Genomic DNA, 10,579 nt, shown 5'->3' with positions numbered 1-10,579 from the left:
ACAGCAACATGACTTAAATCTACATATAAAATAAACGATGAAGAAATCGATAAATACATACAGAAAATACAAAAAAATGTTTAAGTGGACAACAACTACATATCTCAGCAAATAAATATTAAAACTTGCATCGACTCGAGAACGATAACAGAAAACTGAGAGTGCTAGTATATAAACAAAAAAATAACGCAAACAAAATAATAATGAAAAATAATAGAAATGTATAATAATAATGTAAGTTAAATTAGGATAATAGCTGTGACAATGTACGAAAATACAATTCACACCATTAGAGCCTGAGTAATAGCCGTTAACCCCGTTTCCTTCTGGCCCTCACTCTCTATCTCTCTCTCTTTCCCTTCTTGATCTTCACTGTGAGTTGCCAGTTGGTGAGATTACCACATGCCAGTCCCGAAACTAGAATATAAAAAAATGGTGGAAATGCTTTTAGACTACCGAACAGGCGTATATAGGATAAGTTGCACCAGGTCATAGGGAAAGAAAATGAAAGAAACGTGTACGATATATGACACATACACACATAAGTACATATACACATACATCGACATCTACGAGGTGTCTTCAATATGTTTCCAGACTTTTCTGTAAAAGCAATTTAAATTGTCATAGACTCTGGAAAATGTTTTCATCTTATCAAATGGCTGACCAATTTTAATGATTTCAGGTTCAAATTAACAGCTACAGCAGGAATTGGGATACACCCTACTAAAGCCTAATTCACACAGTGTGTGATTTCAAAAGTACAGTTTGTATATGAGAACACGTGAGACTGAGTTGCAATAAAATTCTGCTTTAAACGTTGAGAAAATTTCATAGAATTGTATGAAAGGCTTCAGACTGCTTTTTGACCATTTTCGATTAATCAAGCGTCTGTTTTAGAGTGGCATAATCCATTCGAGGAAAGTAGAGAGTCTGTGAAGGATAAGAGGTGTGAAGAAATCAGAACACCAGAGTCGATTGTCTAAATAATTATTTCATTGATAAGGACAGTGGTGTGTTAATAGACAACAAGTGCACAGATGATGTCTGTGTAGGAACTGAACACATAATTTACAAAGACTGAAGATGCGGAAGACTTGCGCGAATGCGTGTGTATGTGTGTATGTTTGTATGTCTCGTAAAAACTTTCGTCAGAGGCAACGAATCCTTACAAGATCGGTATAGTTTTAAAGCCCGACCCTTCGAACAACAAATATCGACAAATTGGCCAAAAACATTAATTCCCTCACCCACAACTTTGCAGGTTGATACAAAGAGGGACCGTTTTCTTTGCATCAATTTTTGCAAGTCATCGTATTGGTTGGATTGACCTCACTTAATTTGAACGCTTTCGACAGTCGGTCGCCTCATGGAGTATCGGTAAAACGTCAGATTTTCTTTCACTTTCTTTTCCCCCTAGCGTCACGGGTTCGAGCCTACCTGCCTACTATTAATTTTGTAAATCTCTCCTCACATTGACTGAGGCACAGCCTTTTGGACCAAGATTGGGTTAAAGATATTTCCTTATCTTTCCTATAACCCAGACGTTGCTCCCTGTGACATTCGGTTATAGCTTAAGAAAAAAAAGCTTAGAGGCTGTCGTTATGAGGCAATTTTAAATGTAAAATGACGAGGATCATTGACACGCTCATACAAAAGCGCTTCCTCAAATGTGCAGGTTTATACAAGGATGGGTCGTTGTCTTTGCATCAATAAACAGAAAACAAATTAATCGTTTTTTTTTTGTTTCTTTTTTTGTCAAAATACTACAATTATCCAGAATGAAGTTAAAAATTTAAGCTGAATGTAATGTTATTTTCTTTAAAATGCTAAGAGATATCTAAAATTATCCAGAATAAAGTTGAATTGACTAAGAAATTTAAATTGAATGTAACGTATATTTCTATCTTTTTTTTCAAAAGCGCTTCCATGTGGCCTACCAGAAGTTGTAGGAACGTACAACCAAGTGCATTGTGCCTAGAGGAGACTATTTAGAAAAAGACGAGCTAATACGAAAAAAGCACGGAAACTTTTTGAAGGCACCTCGTATATGAACATGTAGATATGAATCGTGCATTTTAAAATGTAGAAATCTTCTGTCGGTTTTCGTTTTAATGTACTTTGAGTTGACATATCATACTTACATGTGCTATCGATGAGCAAATAAATTCATATTACATATACATACTTTAAATTTTGCAAAACGTAGTATATTAGTATATCCAACACTTTCAAGAAGTATAGCAGTTTTTATATCTACATGTTGATATGTAACTCTTCAAAATATAGCCATTGAACTAAGCAATATAAAAGGAAGAGCATCCACGTTTTGTTTTCTATTTGAGAGAAATCTAATTGAAAAAAGTTTTCAGATATCCAATCTGCCCGCGCAATGGCAATAGCAGCGATAAAAATTAACGAATTTGCCATCAGGATTAGAGCTGTATATGGAACAGTAGGTTTAAATTGGAAAGTACAACAACTAAAGCAGATATTTTTACGATATCTATAACAAATCTGTGTGTGTTTGTGCGTATGTTGTATGTCTCGTAAACACTTTCGACAGAGGCGACGCATTCTCACAAGTTCGGTATAGTTTTAAATCTCGATCCTTAAGATAAAAATATAAACAAATTGGCCAAAAACATTAATTCCTTCACCCTCAACGTGACAGTTTTCTACAAGGAGGCATTTTTTGCGTCAATTTTTGCAAGTGATTGTATCGGTTGGATTGACTTGGCTTAATTTGAACGCTTTCGACTTTAGGTCGCCTCATGGAGCATCGGTAAGAAGTCAGATTTTCGTTCACTTTCTTTTTCGCCTAGCGTCATGGGTTCGAACCTGCCTTCCTGCCTGCTACCAGTTTTAACATATCTCTTCACATAGGCTGCCGACTATTGTTTGGTGCCCCCCTTTCTTTTGGATCCTACCACTTTTTACTACACTCACCTGGGTAATGCCGGACACACCTTACTACACCGTTACTACAATTTTTTTTCATCCTTGTCTCAACCCGGTTTGCCTACTGTTTGGATCCCCCCGCTACTACTGCATTTTGAACCCCATCTCTCCACCCGGACTTCCTACTGTTTTTTTTTTTACCCACCCCAGACATATCTCCACACTCGGTAACGCCGGATATCCCCGCTATTACAGTATAATTGAGAATTATAGAAAAATTAAAGATAATACTGAGATTAATGAATAGCAGACAAACCAGTCAACGAGTATTCTCACATAGTAACAATTATAATATCAGGTAAACGTCGCTAAACTCCAGTGATCCAGAGGCAACCAGTTAGTAAACCGCATTACGACGTATGTAAACAATCCTCTAATATTACTAATAAATTACAAAACTAAACGGTTCTATATTTGCATTAAAACGTAAGTAGGCGCACGTCATTTGAATTTCTTTCGGCACACACATTCATTACAGATGTTTCTGTAAAATGGATTGCTGTTTTCTGGGATGGGGGTGTCCCATCTTACACTCAGCTAGTATTTGGCCTTGCAGCATTTTTTAGTTAACTCCTAACACCAAGTAGTACTATCTCTTTTTCTAGAATGATTGCCATAAAAATATATTCTTCAACCGATGAGCACTAGCAAACTTAAAGGCGGAAATAATGCTAAAGAGTGGAATATACACCAGGAAGTTCTCGATTTGTAACCAGTTTAGAGACACAAATAACATCGGAAGACAAGGAAAAAGCTGTCACCTGATATCATCATAGACATTTGTCTGTGATATGTGGTGATGTTGCCTTGGGTGGAAAATGTTTAACGTGATATAGTTAAATTATAGAAGTGTCCTGCGGGAGACTAAAAAATAAACGAGGCAGTGTCATTTACAGTCGCGATGATACACGGCACAGTCTCCCAAAGCTGCATAAATTAACTTTGCTCGGAACCTACATTAAAAAAAATGTCTGCTTTACATTTGCTGCAAAGGTCGTTCACAAATTAAAGCTTCGTATTTCTAAGTAAAAACGTTGAAGATCTACGAAGACTGGCGTGACGCATTCTAATGAGCGAGTTTTGTGTTTCTTAATTTATTATTCAACAGAGTCATGACCATACTCAATGACTTATGATGCATATTAACGACATACGTCGCTGTTTCTTCTTCTTACACCGTCATTATCTGCAACGCAGATAACACTTTTCTGTCATGAATGCGCATAATAATAATACAACAGACTCTGTTCAATTCGTGTAGAATAAACAATAGAATACATTACTTTAGGAACGTCTCTTGTATACTTATTAACCTACCTTTTCTAGTTTTAGTCGTCAGCTGATGAAGAATCGGAAAGTGTTGGAATGTAGAAAGTTATTTTACAAGCGATATCTGTATAATTCAATTATCAAAGAAGATATCCAACGACTACTAACGCATCAAAAGACCACAATTGTGTTCTTTTTTTATTTCTAAACTTTTAATTTTCACACATATACGCAGGAATATAGTAATATCATAACGCATGTAAAAACCTGTTTATAAATATTGCTGCTAGTACAGAAGACGGACTTTACTGAATCAGCAACAATTTCCTAACAGGAAAAAATTCATTGTATAACTATTCTGTATTTTCTTTGAACAATTTAAAGAAGAACATATATCCTAAAAATGTAATGTTTCCTTATAGTACAATCAAAAACAATCTTAGGTTAATATTTGCACAGGTACCTAAAATATTAATCTCTTTCACATAATTTCAAATTGATAGCCACGATTTATTGCCATTAAGGTATATAAAACAAATATTTTTCAAAGGTATCCCAATAATAATAATGTGTGTCATCCTTATATACTAATATATATGTCGAAAATAAAACAGCGTTTACGTCAGTTAAAACGCATTCGATTGAGCATATTTTTATTAAGTGTGTATCTCTTAATGATTCCAAACTTTTGGAAAACCTATAACATAGATTATGTATCTAATATTTGAATAAATATTCAATGTTAATCGAGGACGGTAATATTTTATTTAGACCTGATTTGTGCACACTGAATTCGTGATAACTGTCATTAAAAAAATGTTCGCAATCTTTTCTGGCTCATAAATAATGAGGCGCTAGGAATATATCAACTTTCATGATACATTTTATAAAGAGAATCAACAGAAGATTTCTACAAAGTTGAATAACAAATTTCTAAATAAAAAAAAGGAAAACACCACTGCTTATATATATATATATATATATATATATATATATAAGTTACAATAAGTTTATTAAGGTAATCAAAACGGTAAACTTAAACTATATTATACATATTACAGAGTTAATATTTACAAGTAAAATAAACTCAGCCAGATGTAAAAAGCTCAATAAAACCGAAAAGGAAATAGAGCTTATAATATGAACAAATGCTTAATAAATATGTTAAAAGACATCTTGAAAAATAGTTAAAACACATTTAATTTTAAAAAAGGAAGCACAAGATAAGTAAATTTAAGCAGATTAAGGACTATCCACTTATCTTGTGCTTCCTTTTTTAAAATTAAACATGTTTTTAACTCTTTTTCAAGATGTCTTTTAACATATTTTATTAATCATTTGTTCATATATATATATATATATATATATATATGAACAAATGATTAATAAAATATGTTAAAAGACATCTTGAAAAAGAGTTAAAAACATATTTAATTTTAAAAAAGGAAGCACAAGATAAGTAAATTTAAGCGGATTAAGGACTATCCACTTATCTTGTGCTTCCTTTTTTAAAATTAAACATGTTTTTAACTCTTTTTCAAGATGTATTTTAACATATTTTATTAATCATTTGTTCATATATATATATATATATATATATATATATATATATATATATATATATATATCAGTATCTTGTAAGTTGCATTTCGTGTTATTTCATGTACAATGAAAACATATTATATAATAACATATTATATACATTAGTCTATATTTACGTATGCTCTCACAATTATTTTTTTGTTTTACATATAAGTCTAGGAATGTCGACGCCTAATGCACTGTTACTTTGTAACTATGACATAGTGTACAATAGCCCTACAATGTAAATGTTTTTAGGTATGATTTAACCATAGAAATATATCTTCCTAGAAACTGTTAATATACGGTGACATCTTTGTCATAATACATAACGTGTCATAACTTGAAGGAGGACATAAGTATATGAATATTGTAAAGTGCCGGAACTATAGGGGAAAAAAATATAGATAAAACTCACAAAACATAACGAGTGATATATAGGAATTAATTATAATAAATACTATTTTTGTCCGTAGCAATATACTCTAACACCACAGGCAGAATAAAATACTACGAAAGGAAAATAATATTTATATACACGATATATTGATACTGGGTGTTCTATGAGAATCGTCGATGGGTTATAATTTGTCTTTTTTTCTAATCCCATTTTCATTTTCTTTTATTTATGGTTTTTTCGAAGTTTATATACGAGGATGCTTCAAATAAGTTTTCAGACCTATTTTTGTGGTAATTTAAAATTGTCGTAGACGCTTGAAAATTCAGTATGTTGTTCGCATACACCTGATGAAATGACTGACCATTCTTTTTATATAATTTAATAAGTGAAGAACTGCAGCAGAATGCATCCTGTTAAAACCAAATTGTCACAGCTGGTGACTTTTAAAACGCAATCTGGACTTTAGAAAATCATTATACAGTGAAAATGTTATAAACTTAGAAAAATATCAGAGCAACTTATAAAATGATTCAGATTGGTTTTATCCCATCCTTCATGTATCGAGTATTTGGGTGACATAAGATATTGAAGGAAGGTTGAATCTGTGAATGATAATAAGGTGTTGGAGGAGTATGAAAGTCAGAACACTTGAGTTGACTCGCCGAATATGGAATTTCATGCATAAGTACATAGATGTGTGTCTATAAAGACAATAAGTGTACTATTTGATATCATAGTAGGGTTGGTGCATCTGCCACTAGTCTCGCTCCAAGATAAGGTTCAAAAGAGAGTCGCTAACTTGATTGGTCCTGAAATGTCATCTAACCTTCAGCCTCTGTCCCATCGATTTAATGTTGCATCTCTCTGCCTTTCTACAAGTACTTTTACGAGAAATGATGCAGAACTCCATCCGTGTCACAGACTATTTGCCACAGAAAACCATAAACACTGTTCTATATAGTCAAACCCTTGATCACCGTGTCTGTTGGTTCCTATTATTAATTAGAAGCTTAACCTTAGTCTGTCGTTATGACGCAATTAAAAAGAGGGGTTATGACAAGTCATTGACATGCTCTCATATGAGGAATTTCATGGGGTGCAGCAGATGCATTGCAACCGAGGAGATTATATCGAAGAGGAAAATATCCATGCTAGTACTATTAATGAAATTGCCCATACAGAAAAAAGTCTGTAAACTTATTGAATGCACCTCGTGTTTGAGAGTATATTTTTTATAGCAGACTAGTATTTATTAGTAAGTGAAGATCGTGGACGCAGCAATGCATTAAAAAAGCGTAGTCTATGAATGTAAAGGAACATGGAATAATAATTAATAAGATGTAATACGAGAGAAAAATCAGAAAAGCTATATATATATTATACATAGAAAGAGCGAATTTTGAAAATGTCAATGGAATAACGCATACTATTTTAGAATTATACATTTTTGAAATCACAAGTTTACTGTGTTTATCGATTGTAGATTATAGACTAAAGACGTAAATTTGGATAGAAAATTCTTTCAATTACTTGTGCTTTCACTGTAATTGCGTTTTAGTTTATGGCTGAATGGTATTCTTCAGATTTAAACAAAATATGTAGCAGTTCGTCGTGTAACAATCCGTTTTCCCAAGTTAATAAATTGAATAATTTCACAATTTACAACCATCATTGATGCCAACGTTCAAATATGTATATACCAAAGCAAAGCTATAAAACTGGTACGTGTTATCATAATACTTATAGAACATAGAACAAAATAACTATTTTTATATTAAAATGCGTCCATTTTCTGAGAGTTGACGATGAAACTCCTCTTAGTACTAATGTGTCTCTGAATCATGACTAATCTTCAGCATATTAATACAGTACGCTGATATTTGGGATGCATTTATTTTTAGCTGAAAAATAATTAACTACAACAGATGTGTGGGATATAGTTCTAATAATCTACTCTTTAATATATTTGCTGAAAATAACAACACCATAAGGCTTCAAAATATTGATTACAGAACCTGCTATTTATCTTCTAGAAAAATCTACCCTATCCAAAACTATAGTAAACATTTCGAAAAATTACACGTTTAAGCTGTGTTCAACGATTTATAATTGATGTCTTCAGAAGTTTATATGCAATGGATTACTTCAATTTCATATAATTAGAAAAGAGGTTGCATACATGACTATTAAAATGGACTAAAAGATTAAAGAAAACAGCTTCAAAGATGTACGTAAATTTTATAGTAAAACATTAATTTCGGTAAACTATAACAGTTGTGATTTCTTATAAAACATTAGACTCAAAGTAATTATGCAAATGAGACATCGAAGCTGTCTTTACTGAAGATAAGAGAATTTTATTGGATTAACTGCGCATCATAATATCATCGGCGTAAATTTCAGTGCAAATGTGTGTATGCCAGGTAGTTGTTTGTCAACTTTAAAGTTGGATAATAGAATTGATGAGGAAAATATAAGTAAAAGTAGAAAGTTAAAAGAAAAAAAAGATCGTTAAGCACTAGGAGGGACACCCAGCGTTGCCTTGTAATGAATTATTACACACAATGTTTCACACTTTCAATAATGTTATTATCATCGAAAATAGTTTGATTTCACATTTTGTAAATAAAATCGATTGATTGCCTGATCTAATCTTGACATGTACCCAAGGTGTAACTTAGTTCGCAATGCATTGTAATCGACATTGCGCTACAGCGAAATTTCTGTTGATTTTATGAAATTACGTTTAAACACTGGCTTCAGTTAATGTTTAAAATGCAAAAGTATCCTGTTTCAATTAAAACGCATCCCTCTTTCATAAAAAAAACTACAGTTCATTTGACACACGAGACTTCAATGTAAATCTAGTAAAAATCCGAATATTAGTTCTTCAACGCGATGTAAATTTTTCAAATTGTCTGAGTGACTACAAAGCAAAACCTATCTACGATGATTCCTATATGAAATTACATTTGTTTAAAATGCGAAATCAAATCGTTTAAGCCGTTTCGGAGTCTATAGAGAACGAAGGCACAAACACAAATCAGCTTTATATGAATTATACATTTATATAACTATAAATTTACATAAATTTGGAATTTACATAATTGTATAATTTATATAAATTTACAGAAAATAAATATAAATTATATATAAAATTATAGATATAAATAAAAACTAGCATTTCAGCCCGGCGTCATCCGGATATTTTGGAGGCGTATGTTGAGTACAAAAAAAAAAGCGGTCAATTTTTTTAAGGTTTGACTTGTATTATGACCCTTTAATATTTATTGTTCTGGGCTCAAATTAAGTTAAGTTAGATACACGTCCAAGGAATCTATATCTAAAATTTCAATTGTTTATACCCACACTTGGCGGAGGACCTAGGTAGAGTTCTCAAAGGTAAAATCGTTGAACTTTGACCTCATAACAGCCAAATTTCTGGCCGAAAATCTAAGTTTTCTGAATATGACATTTCGAGTGTGTGGACTTAAAATTGACAGTTATTGCGTAGGGAACTGTACCCACACACAGACACGTTCGGTTTTATCGATATATAGATTATAAATTCATATAAAGTATTTATATTAAAATTATTAAATATATATATATATATATATATATATATATATATATATATATATATATATATATATATAGCATTAATGCCCGGCGTTGTCCGGGTATTTGGATGTGTATGTTGAGCAAAAAAAAAAAAAGTGGTAGTAGGAAGGCAGGCTCGAACCCGTAGCTCAATGAGGAAACGAACGGGGTCAAACCTAACGTTTATGCTGTTACGACCACCGGCAAACCGGAAGTGATATTTTTTTTTAAATTAAGGCTAGACAATCTAAAGGAGAGGATAACTTTTAAAAATATCGACGAAAAAAGTGCTCCCTTCCTGTAGGAAAGTGCCTACTTGAAGGGGAAGATATTAATGTTTTAGCGAAATTTTCGATATTTGTCGCATAACAGGTTGAACTTTAAAACGATACTGATCTTGGTAAAATCCGTCCCTTCTATTGAAAGTTTAAGGCAGGCATGCAAACAGACATACATACATTTATATATTGGTAACTAAAAATTTTACCCAAACTGATGAAAAAGCTTGCCCTATCTCTGAATACCCTTTATGTAAAATTTCAATTATTTAGACTAGAAATTGTCTGAGTAATTTGAAAGAGACCGCAGAAGTCAATTTTTTTAAACTTTGCCCCCTATTATGACCCCTTAACATTTATTGTTTTGGGCTCAACTCAAGTTATTAAGTTAGATCCATGCCCAAGGAACCTATATCTAAAATATCAATTGTTTATACTAAACATTGGCGAAGGACTTCGGTAGAGTTCTCAAATGTCAAATCGTTGA

At 32.3% G+C, this 10,579-nt stretch overlaps 1 protein-coding gene across 3 annotated transcripts in view; it reads right to left on the bottom strand.

The window, feature by feature from the left end:
• LOC145241556 (glutamate receptor ionotropic, kainate 2-like) overlaps positions 1-10,579 on the bottom strand; it is a 459,102-nt gene that overhangs the window by 62,431 nt on the left and 386,092 nt on the right. Inside the window, exon 14 of one of the 3 annotated variants that reach the window (XM_080104622.1) lies at positions 274-417. The exons of the other annotated variants lie outside the window; for them this stretch is intronic. Coding sequence (XP_079960748.1) covers positions 370-417 — 48 coding nt within the window. The 3' untranslated portion in view covers positions 274-369. Of the gene's footprint in view, positions 1-273; positions 418-10,579 lie in introns of those variants that run through there. 3 annotated transcript variants of the gene reach the window in all.

This window comes from Euprymna scolopes, chromosome 20, assembly GCF_053919585.1.
Source record: "Euprymna scolopes isolate OS-2025 chromosome 20, ASM5391958v1, whole genome shotgun sequence".
NCBI classification, from domain to species: Eukaryota; Metazoa; Mollusca; class Cephalopoda; order Sepiida; family Sepiolidae; genus Euprymna; species Euprymna scolopes.
Note: the sequence above shows the minus strand (reverse complement) of the source record. Positions and strands in the feature narration are given on the sequence as shown.